Here is a 16,263-nt window from a genome sequence, read left to right as displayed (position 1 = left end):
TCATAACCTTATTGTTATAAAAATACCATTTGGAGTATTATGAATAGTTGTAAAATTGTTATGTTTAGAAAAAGAAAAAATATAAGTCCATAAATTGTTGTATTATCAAATTAATGCTTACTCTAAAAAATGTTTTGTAAAACAATGTAATTAATACAAGCCTGAAATAATGAAAAATACATATTTATATATTGTATATTGATTATGTATAACTATTATCTATATATTAATTACATTTTATTATATAATATTTGTAATTTTATGATTAAAAGAAAAATAAAAGTTATCACATAGAAAAAAATAAATGTTTATTTTGCAAACAGTTTAATTAATACAATGCTGAAATAATGCGAAATATATATTTGTAGTGTTGATGGATCACCGTGGGTTCCCAAGCCCTATGATCGCATTTGCAGTGAATCGGTCGAGGTATTGAGTCCTACCTACTTGTCAACTTGGTCTTGTCTTTATAATAATGTCTAAATTATGTCTTTATAATAGTGTCTAAGTCTTTAGCTTGACCAAAAAAATGAGTAAATTAATTTATTATTTACTTATTCTATTGATAAAATACTATTTATCATTATTATATTGTTTTTATTGAGAACTATTCCGAGATTATGACATAAGCTTTGAGGCACTTAACCTTAAAATTATTTACTGCATTTCTTTATTTAATTAATCATTATACTTAACTATGTTTTAAGTACGTTGAAGTAAATTTAATAATTTCAATAAACATTCAGCGTTCACATTATTACTGTATCTTGTTTATTATTATTTATAACAATTATTTAATATCTTTTTTCTTTAACAAACATGTAAAACCCATGAAAACCACACACTGATAGCCCCAATTGGTTCATATTTATTACGGCGCTGCATGGGCGCTGCAGTCACGCTCGGAGCGAATAGAAATACATGGGCAACTTCACATAGGTATAGGCATTTACATCTAGACAACTTCGCATGTGTATGAAATTGATATCGATAACTTCAGATGGTTATGATTTATATAGGAAAGTTTACTTGAATATCATGGATTTTTTCAAGATATCTTGTTTTTCGTAGTTGTTTAATTACGACGTTTCGGAATTGGATAAGTTCCATCATCAGGTTTTTTATGTCAAAAACATTTTTTTTATATTGTTGAATTTTTTTTTAATATTGAAGATTATAGAATATTAAATATATATATATATATATATCTACATAGATATATATATATATATAAAAATAAGTTGGGTTTTCCTTCCTGACGATATAACTCCAGAACGCACGAACCGATTTCGACAATTTTGCATTCGTTGGTCTCGGGCTCCGCAAGGTTTATAGCTAAGAAAATTAGTTGTGCACGGCATCGTGCCTTAATGCAAATTGCTGGAACTTCACACGCCGTAATTAAAAATTCGAGTAATGACATTAGTGAGAATTATCAGAATTATGCTTGGTTAAGTCAACGAGCAATTCTTGCCGCAAAGAATAATGTTGTACAAGCACTGAATTGCACCATTCAATAAAAAATTGCTGGCGAGTTGGTGACATACCAATGATTCCGACTGGTCTTCCGTTTGACTTCAAACGATTGCAATTTCCAGTTCGCCTAGCGTTTGCAATAACAAGTCGCAAGGCCATTGGCTTAGTGTTTGCGGGATAAATTTCAAATAGATTATTTAGAAAATCATTGTTTTTCACATGGGCAGTTATACGTTGCCTCACGAGTTGAAAAACCATCCGCTTTGTTTGTGCTAACGTCAGACCAAAAAACAAAAAATGTGGTTTACCAAAGAGCACTTCAATGAAACGGATAATTTGCGGATTCACTTTCATTTACTTAGAGAAGTTCAACTAAAAAATACTTCATTTTTGTGATCGAAATAAATTCATTACTGTTGTGTAATAAAATCAAAATTTCCCTTTTCAAATATAAAGCAAACAAAAAATTTCTTCATCTTTCTCACGAAACCATCTGGTGGCGAAACGGAGTTGGTCGGGTTTGCTAGTGTATATATATATATATATATATATATATATATATATATATATGTTATATATTTATATATTTACTTTTTGGTCTTGTATTTCAGTTTGCTCGTCAGTAGAGTTCTTTTTTCTATTTTTTATCTTGTATTTGAGTTCGCTCGTCAGTACAGTCCTTTTTTCTACTTTTTCGTGTTGTATTTGAGTTTGCTCGTCAGTAGAGTCCTTTTTTCTTCTTTTTCGACTTGTATTTCAGTTTGCTCGTCAGTAGAGTCCTTCTTATTATTTTGTTATTTTTTAATTTGCTCGTCAGTAGAGTCCTATTTTTATTCTATGTCTTCTATTATTGCCATGTCAGTCACATGTGTCTGACGCTAAGAATTTGAATTTGAATTTCATCAGAGCCCATGTTTCTGATCCGTACAGAGTTATGTAATTATTACTACTATTTCCTATTTGCTATTTTTAATTAAAATAATAAATCCTAAATTGCAAGTGAAATTCTGATTTTTGACCGTCAAATGGCATTTTTCAAAGCATTTTCTAGAGCTTCCAAATCGCTGGGCCTGCCATTGCAAAACCCTAATAAATTCTTCAATACGTTAATACAAATGAATTGCTTTTTGAATCATCAAATCGGACGCTTCGTTCTCACAAACTTTCCGTAGGGTAGTTATAGTAATGGGCTAACAATCGAAAATTGTTGCTACTGCTTGGGCGAAGCGACTAGGGCGGATGCAGAGCACATCATCATGGAGTGTAAACGTTGGGAAAAGGGCAGACAAAAACTATGGGAGAAATAATTAAACAAAAATCTCCCTTCCAATTAATTTTATAACAGTGAGACAGATACAATTATATGGAGCTCTTTATATTTACATCAAATGTAATAATATAAAATTATAAATGCAATTATACATAAAACAATGATATTTAAGGATGCATATTTCACGTTTATAAAGCCAATAAAAATAAAAAAAAAAAAAAAAAAAAAAAAAACAATGAAAAGGGTTTCTGAATATTTTGGCATACATCAGAAACAATGGCAGACATCAGAAATCCGCATTTTTTCGTCCACGTTTTCGGGTGCACGGATCAACCGATTTGAATGATTACAGAGCTAGGTAATTATTACTATTATTAATAAAATAATAAATCCCAAATAGCAAGTGAAATTCCCCAGTGCCTTGTATTAGCGAAAACGCTCTAGCTACAGGTCAATAAGAGTCATACCAAAAGACAAGGACAGACTCATACAGACACCGCTTGCGTGCGACAAGGACGGAGCAATAGATTGTAATCCGTGTGCGACAGAGATACACGCATTTGTTATTGTTGCCGTCTTTTTCGCTCGCAGGAAGAATTCTGATACAGTTTCTCAAATTGTTAACAAAACACAGGTTCTCAAAGTAATAAAAAACTATGCAAATTTCTATTTATGTTGTGTTAACATAATTTCATTTTTGATTAATGGTGATAAATATTGTGTGTGAAAGAATAGAAAGTTGAAATAGAAAGTGTTTGCGTTAAAATGCAGTAATGGTGTCGATTTCTAGCCGAGTTTTTTTTGGAATGACGAATTAAATATTATATATATATATATATATATATATATATAATATATATATATATATTATATATATATATATCTACTGACGAGCAAACTGAAACACAAGACAAAAAATAGAAAAAAGAACTCTACTGTCGAGCAAACTGAAATACAAGATAAAAAATAGAAAAAGGGACTCTACTGACGAGCAAACTGAAATACAAGTCGAAAAAGTAGAAAAAAGGACTCTATTGACGAGCAAACTGAAATACAAGAAAAAAATAGAAAAAGGACTCTACTGACGAGCAAACTTGAATAAGACAAAAAAAGAAAAAAAGGACTCTACTGACGAGCAAACTCAAATACAAGACAAAAAATAGAAAAAAGGACTCTACTGACGAGCAAACTGATATACAAGACCAAAACTAGCTGTAAGTGGAACTCTGTCTTGAGGCAATTATGGCATCGTGCCTTAAGGCAAATTGCTGGAACTTCCCGTACCGTAACGAAATGTTCGAGGAATACTGAATGTTTTCAAATAGATTATTATAAATATTGTAACATTGTCTAATATTTATAAGAATTATATAAACTGAATTGCAAAGTTGAAATTATTTGTTCAAAGTATATTAGAACTATAGTCAGAATTAAAAATAAAATCTGAAATATTTTCGATATACAAAAAACTAAAAAAAAAAAAAAAAAAAAAATGGGAACAAAATTTTTTTTTCCAAAATCAATTATTTTGTTAAGACAAGCAGAAAGTTCTTTGAATCATTTAAATCGGACGCTTAGTTCTCTCAAAAATTGCCATTTTTTACATATTTAGCTCCGTATCTTCAAAATGGCTGGGCCTGCCTTTGCCAAAAACTAATAAACACTTCTCTCAATCATTACTAATTGAATGTTTTTTAGATAATTCAAATCGGATACTCCGTTCTCTCAAAAATTCGATTTCTATTTTCTGCACTCTTTGCTCCGTATCTCCGAAACGGCTGGACCTGCCTTTGCCAAAAACTAATCAGCTCTTTTCCCTATCAATAGGAATCGAATGTTTTTTGAACCATTCAAATCGGTTGATCCGTGCGCCCTGAAACGTGACTGGAAATTTGTATCCATACATACATACATACACACACACACACACACACACACACATCCATTTTTTCTGAGGTATGCCAAAACGTTCAGAAACCTTCAAAACGTCGAGAAATGTAAAAAATTTCAATTCCGATTTTCGGCCCATTACAATAACTTACCCTACGGGAAGTTAAAAAAGGACTCTACTGACGAGCATGACAAAAAAGTAGAAAAAAGGACTCTACTGACGAGCAAACAGAAATACAAGACGAAAAAGTAGAAAATAGGACTCTATTGACGAGCAAACTGAAATACAAGACGAAAAATAGAAAAAAGGACTCTACTGACGAGCAACTTAAAATATGAAAAGAGGACTACTGACGAGCAAACTAAATAGTAAAACAATAATAGGAAAAAAGAAAAATAACCCAAAATATTTAAAATACTAGCAAACGACATGAGGAATTTTTAATGAACTATTTGAGTAGCATCTTAAAAAATTAAAAAAGGACTCTACTGACAAGCAAACTGGATCTTGGCTTAAGTAAAAATATAGGATTCTACTTACAAGCAAATTAAATAGCAGCATAAAATATAAAAAGAGGACTCTATACTGACGAAGAAAGTAAAATACAAGAAAAAAAATGAAAAGGGGACTCTACTGACGAGTAAAGGACTCTACTGACGAGAAAACTGAATCTTGGCTTACGTATAAATAGAGAATTCTACTTACGAACAAATTAATTAGCAATCTAGAAGACATAAGAAGGACTCTTAGTCAAAATAGCAAAGGGACTCTACTGACGAGCAAAAGACATGAGAATCTATTAATAAACAATTTAAATACAAACAACATAAAAAGAAAACACCACTGATTCCAAAATTTCAATCCTCAAAAAACCTGTAAAATAAATATAAGCAGGATTATATTGCGACGAGAGTTATTACAACTTTTTACTTCTAAAACTTTTTATTCGATGCCTTATATCTCCTCTTTCAGTTCCCTGTACTTATTTACCTATTAAAAAAAATAATGCACCATAAAGTGTACATCAGGCAACACTTGTTTGTTTTTCTTATATTGGGACTACTTGTTACTATATTCAGAGTGATGAATGTCAAAAATTTTCTTTTCACTTAAAACTTTATAATTCATTTGTATTTGAAAAAGTTTTTGATAAATATTTATTAACGAACAAATAACTAAATGATAATACGAACTTAGTGTCGAAACGTATAGAATAAATATTATAATTATTTATTCTATTATTTTTTTACTAAAGAAATTTATTCTTATATTTCTCAAATTATTTCGATTTATATTTATAAAAAATATTTCTCGATTTTATTCTGACCCTACGACATTCATATAACAAAAGGACCCTTATCAGTTTTCTTTAAACATTTTTTTTACATTCACAACACAAGAAAGGGCCATTCAATTATATATTTTTATTTAAAGAATTATAATAAAGCGTTCGATAGCGATACAAAGGCTATATGCGACCCCCTATCGGCCGCGCGAGGAAACAGAAGAAAGCTTTTGGTTCGGATATTGGGGTGACTTCTTTTGTTCGATGAGAAAGTATTGGGGATGATCGAATTATAAAGAAAGTACATTAATAATAATAATAATAATAATAATAATTGTATTATTATTATTATTCATCTATTTTTTATATTTTTGTTAAGCAAACTGAAGTACACGACAAAAATAGAGAACACTACTAACAAGCAAACAATAAAATTATGCAAAATTAATTTTACAATTTATTATGTAACATTTAACATAAATTTGGATATAACTAGATGAAAAATAAAAAAAACATTTTTGTCATGTACGTTCTTCCTTAGAGTCCATGCCTCTGATCCATAGAGAGTATTTTTTTAAGTTTCTGTCTTTTAAAAAGGACTCTACTAACCAGCAAACTGAAATACCAAGCAAAAATTAGTACTACTGACAAGCAAACTGAAATAAAAGTAAAAAAATAGCAAAAGGGACTCTACTGACAAGCAAACTCAAATGTAAGACATCAAATAAAAAACAGAACTGTACTGTCAAGCAGAAAAGACTCTACTGACGAGCAAATCTAAATTCACATTACAAAAAACAACATTCCACAATTAAATAACAACTTAAAGTGGATTGTACTGATAAGCAAATTGAAATTCACTAGACAAAATAAAAAGGGACTCTACTGACGAGCAAATTTAAAAATGAGAGAAAATAATAAAAAGGACTCTACTGACGAGCAAACTAAAAAATAAGATCAAATAATGAAAAGGACTCTACTGACGAGCAAACTAAAAAAAATAAATGAAGTAAAAATAATTCAAACTTATCAAAAATGTTTGTTTAGAAAATATTTAGTTTTAAAATATTAAAAAGTATCTACAAAAACTTCAAATCAAATAATCTAAAGATCCCAAACTGTCAAACTGCCAAAAATAAATTTTCCGACCATTTCAAATTTATCATTTTTTAAAATAATTTTGAATTTTGAAAAATTTAAAAAAATCTAAATTTAAAGTAAACGAAAAGAAAATAAACTAAACGAAAATATTTAGATACTAAAGAAATTCATTAAATGTAAATTAAAAAGACTACCATTTATTATTATTATTATTGGTATTTAGCCTTGAGGCAAGTTACATGAACTTTCCGATATGTGTAAATAATCGACTTAATCAATAAAAAATGAATTAATTTATGAGCGATTAAAAGTATTTCGAGTGGATTTTTTACACATCATTTAAAACGAACACGTTAACTCGGAGTATTTTCTAAAAGCAAATTTTCACAAATCAATAATTTTTATAATTGAACCAGTTTTCGTAGGACTTTTTATATTAGTATGTTCATTAAGACCACGTACTAAGTAAATCGTCTAATTTTAATTTTAACAAACGTAAAAAAAGCTACTCATTTTCTCAAACTATGATGAATTTTTAAAATTAAACCACTTGTGAGGCCGTAATATTACAGTAAGTTCTATAAGACCATGAAATACATCGCCAAAAAAAGTTCCATGAAAATCCGCTTAATTTTTTTTTTCAACAGTTAATTACAAGAAAACGGCTCGGTAGAATTTCATCTAAAATTAATCAGTATCATTCCCAATTAATATCTCTAGAACAGTTTTTGTTTTTTTTAATTGATTCAGTAGAATGAGCTTAAATGTGGACGAAAAGTTTAACATTTTTTTCCAAATTACAAGGAAACGGCTTGGCAGATCGTCGCACAAGACTGAGAAACGATAGTCTTCATCGAGATACATCGAGTGGCTTTTAAATTTTTGAAATCGGTTCAGGCGTTTTTGAGAAAACGTCGATTTACGGTAAAAAATCTGGAGGAACCTATCCTATGAATATCAGCATCTCGAATTTTTCGACGAAAATCGCATATTTGGGTCATACTATGTTTTAAGTCATTCTGAATCGTTAGAAAAATACATGTAATAATTTGAAAAGTTTCTTCACAATTTTCTACATTTGCCATCAAATAAATACAAAGTATATAACTTTGCTAAAGTGTTTTTTTTAATTTAATATTAAAAGTTTTATCTTGGAATGTCTTATAATTTTCACTTCATGGAAAGCAGCTACGCCCATATTTGTACTGACCCGCCCTTGCTCTACATTTTCCGAACGAGCACTCTGTGTAAAATCTTTATCTAACACATTTATACATACACACATAATATATATATATATATATATATATATATATATATATATAATGCAATAGTTGCACATTAGTTAGATAAGTGTTACCAGTGTCGGTGTCGGTGTTGGTGTTGCCAGATGTATGTCAGCGGGTCACCGGCTAGAGCGCTGACCTAAATTTCGCATCGAAAATGGAATTTAACATTTCGTAACTGCAAATCCGAGCACAAGTGCGTTTCAGATGAATTCGAATAGAAAGGCTGAATTTTTCATTAGTCATACAAACACACCGTCAGCCAATTCGTTGAATTGATAAAATGAATCAGTATTGACTGCACCGGTCATTTCGACACTTGATATGTGTCATCATTCAGCAAATCTGAAATAATTACAAAAAATAATATATTTGAAGAAGTAAAATATGCCTGAAAAAAATAACAACAAGGTTAAAAACATTTTTCATGTAAAATTTAATAGAAAAACCGCAAAACAACGAAAACAATTTTTTTTTCAAAATTATAAGAATAAAATAAAAAAGAGAGAAAACGTATCTGAAAAAAAATTTTAAATTGAATTTTTGAAAATTTTTAATACATTTGGAAAATTTGAGTATTAAAAATATTATCTGTTTTGAAAATACAGAGGTTTTTTTGAAAACCAAAATTTCTTGAATTTGTTTTGAAATTTTTGAAATTATTTGAAACATTTTGATACTCATTCATATCGATTGATTCAAATTACAAAATATCTGATTTGCATGTTGTTTGCTGGAATTTTTCGTACCGTACATATATTTTTTTAAAAGAACAGAACAAATAAATTATATTTTTATCCATAATTTTGATTTTTTTTTTGAACATTTTGGAAAATATTGAGAACGTTTGCAAAATTTTAATATTGGAAAAAATACTGTCTATTTTGAAAATACTGTTTTATTTGAAAACTAAATTTTTTTAATTTGTTTTTGAAAATTTTGAAAATTATGGAAAGTTTTTGATACCCTTTCATCTCGATTAATCCAAATTACAACTAATGGTGCATGGCATCGTGCCTTAAGGCAAATTACTGGAACTTTCCGTACCGAACATATATATATTTTTTTAAAAGAACAGAACAAATAAATTATATTTTTATGCATAATTTTTAATTTTTTTAACTTCCCGAAGGAGAAATCAAATTCATCAAAAAATTCGATTCGCTAATTTTATGTTTTCTCGACGTTTCAAGCCATTCTGAATAGAATGAGACCGAATTTGGAAAAAGTATGTGTGTGTGTGTGTGTGTATGTGAACAGATTTTTTGCCGTAAATCGACGTTTTCTCGAAAACGGCTGGGTCGATTTCAAAAATTTAAAAGCCATTCGATGTATCTCGACGAGGACTATTGTGTGTCAGTTTTGTGCGACGATCGGCCAAGCCGTTTCTTTATAAATGGCAGAAAAGTGAAAAATTTTTCGTCTACGTTTTAGCCCGCAATTCTGAATCGATTTTGAAAATTCAAAAACCGTTCGAAAGATATTGGTTGGGAATCGTGCTGATTAGTTTTTGGTAGAGATCGGCCGGGCCGTTTTCTTGTAATAAAGTTTTTTAAAAAAAAATTTCGACGATTTTTATGATTATTTTTTTGGCGATAGATACCATAGTCTTCTAGATCATACTAAAATATTACGGCCCTACGACAACAGGTTCAGCTTTAAAAATTCGTCAAAGTTTGCAAAAATCAGTATGGTCTTTTTGGCATTTGTCAAAATTAGACTTTTGATCGACGTTTTCTCAAAAACGCCTGAACCGATTTTAGAAATTTAAAAGCCATTTGATGTATTTCGGTGAGGACTATCGTTTGTCAGTTTTGTGCAACGATCTGCCAAGCCGTTTCTTTGTAATTTGAAAAAAAAGTGTTAAACTTTTCGTCCACATTTAAGCTCATCCTACCGAACCGATTTTAAAAAATCAAAAATTGTTCGAAAGATAATAGTTGGGAATGGTACTGATTAATTTTAGGTTTTTTTTAAGTAGGATTAATGACGTATATTATTTACACATTTTTTTGATTAAGTCGATTATTTACACATATCGGGAAGTTCATGTAACTTGCCTCAAGGCTAAATACCAAACCAACTAGTTTGAATTTTTTTTTGAAAATTTTTGAAAGTTTTTGATACTCACTCATATACATTGATTTAAATTACAAAATATCTGATTTGCATATTATCGTTAAGGTAAATTGCTGGAACTTTCCGTACCGTAAATTAAAATTTTTAAAAGCACAGAACAAAAAAATATATTTTTTCCAGCATTTTGAATTTTTTTCTTAATATATTTGGAAATTTTGAAAACATTTGAAAAATTTGATTATTGAAAAAACATATTGCCTTCTTTGAAAATACGGATTTTTTTTGGAAACCCAAATTTATTGAATTTGAATCTCAGAAAAAAATCGATGTGTGTGTGTTTTGTATGTCGGCGTTTTTTCGTCCACGTTTTCGGGCGCACGGATCAACCGATTTGAAATAGTCAAAAATCATTCGATTTCCATTGATAGGAAGATGTGCTGATTAGTTTTTGGCAAAGGCAGGTCTAGCCGTTACGGAGATACCGAGCAAAGAGTGCAGAAAATACAAATCGAGTTTTTGAGAGAATGGAGTATCGGATTTGAATGATCTAAAAAACATTCAATTTGTAATGATTGGGAGAAGAGGTCATGATTAGTTTTTGGCAAAGACAGGTCCAGCCATTTCGGAGATACCGAGCTAAACGTGCAAAAAACGGCTGTTTTTGAGTGAACTAAGCGTCCCCGATTTGAATGATCTAAAAAACTTTCTGCTTGTATTGACAAAACAATTGTTTTTGAGGATAAAAAATCATTACATCTTCTTTTATTTTCCATAAAATATTTTTGTAATTTTGGATTAAAAATTCGAAAAATTACCCAGGCTAAGCACAGTCTAAGCTTTGCACTCTGGCACAAATGCTTACCCGAGTGCGCTTAGACTGTTTATGTACTGGAGCACTTTTCCAATTTTGTGAAAAATATTGAAAAATGTGAAAATGCCGCCTAGCTAAGCACAGTGTAAGTGAAAATGTCGCACAGGATTATTTGCAAATGCGTTTAGACTGTGACTATACGGGAGCACTTTTTCAATTTTGTGCAAATTTAGGCAACTATTTTTTTTAAATTGAATTCGAAATGAAATGACGATTGTTAATGTAATATATAATTATAATAATTGATTATATAATATAATAATTGATTTATGATTTACATTTGATTTGCTCAGATATAACAATAAGATAGCAAAAATAATGAAAGTTATAGTATTTGTAATAATATATTTGAAAACGTTTAAAATTTTTCGAATATTTCATTACGGTACGTGAAGTTCCAGCAATTTGTCTGAAGGCACGATGCCATACACTACTAGTTTATTTTTTATTGATGAAGTCGGTTATTTACACATATCGCGAAGTTCATGTAACTTGCCTCAAAGCAAAATACCAATAGTACCAATATCAACTAGTTTTTACTAAGTTTATTCAGAACAGTTAAGGTCAATACTATCATCCTGTATATTAATTATCTCTTACTTACGCCAAGTTTATTTTCAAACTTTTGAAGTAAAACTTCTTTAGGCGCGACATGGGTGTAAAGTGATCGCTTGCATGATTCGCGCTTACGACGCTAGTTAGCGAAGATGTTTCCTGTGTTATGTCAAAACATTAATAGTAGCAAATAAGTTTTTACGCGCACTCTTTTTTTAGTTATTGTTTTTATTATTTACAGGCGTCATCCCTGGTGTTCCAGTGCACTTGGCCCGGATGCGGCAACACGGATGTTTCCCGGAAATCTATCGAGCAACATGTCAGGCAGGTGCATCTGGGGTGAGTATTAGTATAGTATAGTAGTGCATTTGACCTATTTCTGCATTATTCCTCCAGTGCACTTCTCTATTCTATATATAGTTTGTAGTTGAAAATGGGTCGCTGGAAATAGGTCACGAGTTGGGTGGGGGTGGACCTGGTTTAGTTTTAAATGGGTCAAATAGATATAATGGGGATTGAATATTTATATATAAAGATATATATATATATATATATATATATATATATATATATATATATTGTATGATTCTGAATTTGATGTTGACATATGTATTAACAAAGTCTAATAATCGGGCATAACATCAATAAAAAACATGAATTTCTTTCAAAAATTTATTTTAAATCCATACGTTTCGGCTATAATCCTAGCCTTCATTCAGTGGAAACTAAAATTAAAATTAAAAACTAAAACAATTGAATTGGAGTGAAAAGAAAAAATAAAATAGTAAATAGTACTTACAATTAGTTGATCTTAGTGTTAAATTGGAAAATTTTAATAATCCATGGTATCAGGATATGGTAATGCACTACACTAAGTATTATAAACATTAAACTTGTAATTACACAATATTTTCACAAAATACTAATTTAAAAAATCACAATTGGATAATGTGTTGTTCGTAGACTGGTTGAAGATATAATGGAGAAAGGACTATTTAAAATATATTTTTTACCAAGATTCTACACATGTGTGGAACGAATTGCGAATCCTTTGCACGTGTTTTTATTGTTTTGTGAGAAATTTGGAAATACTATCTAAATAAAAGAGATTTGTGTCGCACAGCGTGTTAAGTTCATTCCGATTATTTATTGTTTTATTGCTGTAAATAGTTTAAAAAGATCATTCTATAATTCTTCGTTTGAATAAATTTTGTTCGAATTGTAGTACTGTCGGGTTAGAAAAGTCCACATTGTGTTTTAAAGTATAAATATGCTCCGCAATCATAGTTTTAAATTGCCTCGAATTTTTTGAATAGTTTTTATGTTGTTGTAAACGTTTCATTAAGTTCTGGCTTATTTCTCCTATGCAAATTTTTTAATGTGCTATCCTATACTTATTATATATACAACAGTCATCAATTTTGCAATAGTAGTTTGTTTACTTATCGAATAAAATTGACGAAATTTAACAGTTATTGTGACGTCACGCATAAACGTGGGCACGGCCATGACTCTTTTCAACATAATTCTTATATTAGGACGCGTTCACATTGCACTGTGTCGTTTTTTTCCTTAACTTTTAGTAGGAAAAAGTTTAAACATGTTTTCTCCCTTTATTAAACCGATGCAATATATAAATTGCATTTCATTTTTACAGAGATCACTGTAAATAACCTTGATTTGGTAGTTTGTCAGAAATTCATTAGCGGAGTTGGCATAACTATTTATTTAACGTATTTCTTGTAAAATTGCTCATCTAACACTTTCCGTAGCTTTTGTCCACCTTACCTACAGCCCATGTCTCTGTTCTGATGATTTGTTAAAATTCTCAAATTCAAATGTTTTCTGTTTGTTAAATAATTTGCAGTCGTTTGCAAGTGTGACGCCACCCTTATACAAATTCCGTTCTTCGAATCTTCCTTTGTTTACAAAGTGTGAACAAAAGTCATATAAAGATGTGGTGTATCGGTTTTAAATAAAATCACACTGCGATTAAAAAGTGATTCACGATGACGTTTAACACACTTTTGACAGCGACCACAATTCAAAATGAGGTTAAGTGAATAATACTATTTCAGGTTCTTAAGTAACTTAAGTAAAATTATTTCTTACTATTTTATATCAACCAATCACCAATTATCTATTTCTTCTTCCAGGCCAAAAACCTCATCTTCCTCCGGTTCGCCAGACTCAGGAATCTCAGGCTCCGGTTCGAACGCCTCCAGACGCCGCTCGCGGCGCCACTCGCGTCGCCGTCGCCACACTTCATCCCTCTGCGACGTTCCCGACAGGATAATCGACGACGAAAATAGGTTGTCGGATGACCAGTTATCCGACGAGGATGGTAATATCGATGACGATGATTCCAGTTCGAGCTGCTGCTCCTCCGATCACGAAGAAGAGTTCTATTACACCGAAGTTGAGAGATGTGACGCTGGCAGGCCGGCGCCACCGTCGCCCCCTACTTTGTCGCACAGAGATATGGCCAGGCCGCCGCACGAGGATCCTGAGTATCAGAAGAAGATCGTAGGCAATATGAGGTATTGAAAATAGATAGTGGATTCCTTTTTTTAATTTTATTTCTCCTAAACCTCTTGTATCGGATTTTGCAATTGCCAACGCGCGCAATCTTTATTCTATCAATCTGTCGCCGTTTCTATTGTTTGATGTTAGTAATCGTGTCAAGTTTTCAATGCAAGTGGGACGCCCGCGTAATATGTACTTAATACATATAATAATATGCAATGGCGAAAACGAATTGAACTTTCCAATTTCAAGGGCGACTCGAAGCAAGCAAAAGTTTTAATAGATAGATGATATGAATGTTGACAGTGACAACGCTATAACTTATAAAAGTCTAAGGGGTCAATGTTAAATAAAATGGAAATCTAGGTCTAATTTTGGGTGAGTTGTTATTTTTTCAGATTTGTCGGGGATCGAACCGACAAACCTCGAATTACTTAGATTTTGGTTTTATGTGTGAAACGCCTGATCGCACGACAAATGCCTAGCTTTTTGACAGCTTTTACTACCGACTCATGCGAATATGGACCCGTAACATAATATTTTTATTTTATCGGATAATTGACCCCTAAATTACTTCAAATATATTTAGTGAGTTATGTAAAAAATGATTTTATTTTTTCTCGTTCATTTTTTTTTAGTTTTTACTTAAGTTTTACCAAAAAAACTCTTGTCTTTTCAAGAAAATAATCGTAATAAGCAGTGTTTCAAATCATTCTCAGCAAGGACACAAACCCTACTGTAATAATATCCTCGGGGGCGTGCGTTAATCACGTGATCGATTTTCAAGGATTTTTGGACTCCATACATAAAAAGGTCGTAAAATTTTAGAAAATTCAGAATTTTTTTAAAGTGCGGTTAAATTTGGTGCAGTTCTTGGCTTCTAAAACACCTCTGGGCAGATATTTGAGGTTAGCAAATCATAGGAGCTGTCCTAACGAACGAGCCCTACAAATATTTCAGTTAATTTAAAGCTTTTCAAATGCCTCATTCATATTAATTGAATGTTTTGAATAATTACTATATTTATGATGTATGTAATAATTTGCACGATTATAGAACTAGGGCGCGCTCTCGGACTCGTGGCCTTTCATTTCAATTCAATTTATTAGGACACGACCGTCTATACTTTTTAATGTCCTTCGTTATAGTAGGAGAGCTTTGGAATATGAATATATATATATATATATATATATATATATATATATATGTATATATACATATATATTTATTTATTTATTCAAAATTATATTTTATTTTTCAGGCAAGGATTGCTGATGTGCAAACCAATAAATATACCAAGCAATTTGCAGCAGCACCCAACACCAGCCTTGCACATAATGGTGAGTGAATTTAAAAATTGGTGTTGGTTATATATATAATATATACTAGATGACCCGCCAGACGTTGGCACTGTACCCACGCCTACAATTTTTTAATATTCCGTACTAATATTTACCATTTACCTAAAAATAATTATTGTGTTTTTAAATTACTCTTCACATCAAATGCACCATATACATACCTTAATAAAAAAATTATAACTTAGATTTTCTACCCACTTTTATAATCTCGTATCATATTTTAACTGGTTTTTAGTATTATATAATATCTAAATTACATTTATTCTTAGTAATAATTTAATGTACATTTTTAGTAGGGACGCTCTTAAGATTCTCAGCGTCTGCATGACATTTTTTTTCTAGCGCTTTCTCCCCCTATTATTACACCTGTTTTACCAGTTTATTATTTAAAATTATTATCATTAATTAATATTTGGCTTTTGAAACATTTTTACCTATTATTTTGGGCATTTTATGCGATTTATTCTATTGAATAAATCTAGAGAGCACCAAAAATTGCATCTTAAACTCCTCCTAAATGGGCGTCCATTAATCACGTGATCGATTTTTCAGCGATTTTTGG

At 30.7% G+C, this 16,263-nt stretch overlaps 1 protein-coding gene across 1 annotated transcript in view; it reads left to right on the top strand.

Annotated features, from left to right (window-relative positions):
- Positions 1–11,911: 11,911 nt before the first annotated feature.
- Positions 11,912–16,263, top strand: part of LOC113388472 — a 9,169-nt gene continuing 4,817 nt past the window's right edge. The window contains exons 1-4 of the mRNA XM_026625848.1: positions 11,912–11,917; positions 12,056–12,153; positions 13,971–14,354; positions 15,602–15,680. Of these exons, the coding sequence (XP_026481633.1) occupies positions 11,912–11,917; positions 12,056–12,153; positions 13,971–14,354; positions 15,602–15,680 (567 nt within the window). The remainder of the gene's footprint in view (positions 11,918–12,055; positions 12,154–13,970; positions 14,355–15,601; positions 15,681–16,263) is intronic.

Source organism: Ctenocephalides felis, unplaced genomic scaffold (assembly GCF_003426905.1).
Source record: "Ctenocephalides felis isolate EL2017-DRISC unplaced genomic scaffold, ASM342690v1 CF-g0.4_SCAFFOLD_03572, whole genome shotgun sequence".
Classification (NCBI taxonomy): Eukaryota; Metazoa; Arthropoda; class Insecta; order Siphonaptera; family Pulicidae; genus Ctenocephalides; species Ctenocephalides felis.
Note: the sequence above shows the minus strand (reverse complement) of the source record. Positions and strands in the feature narration are given on the sequence as shown.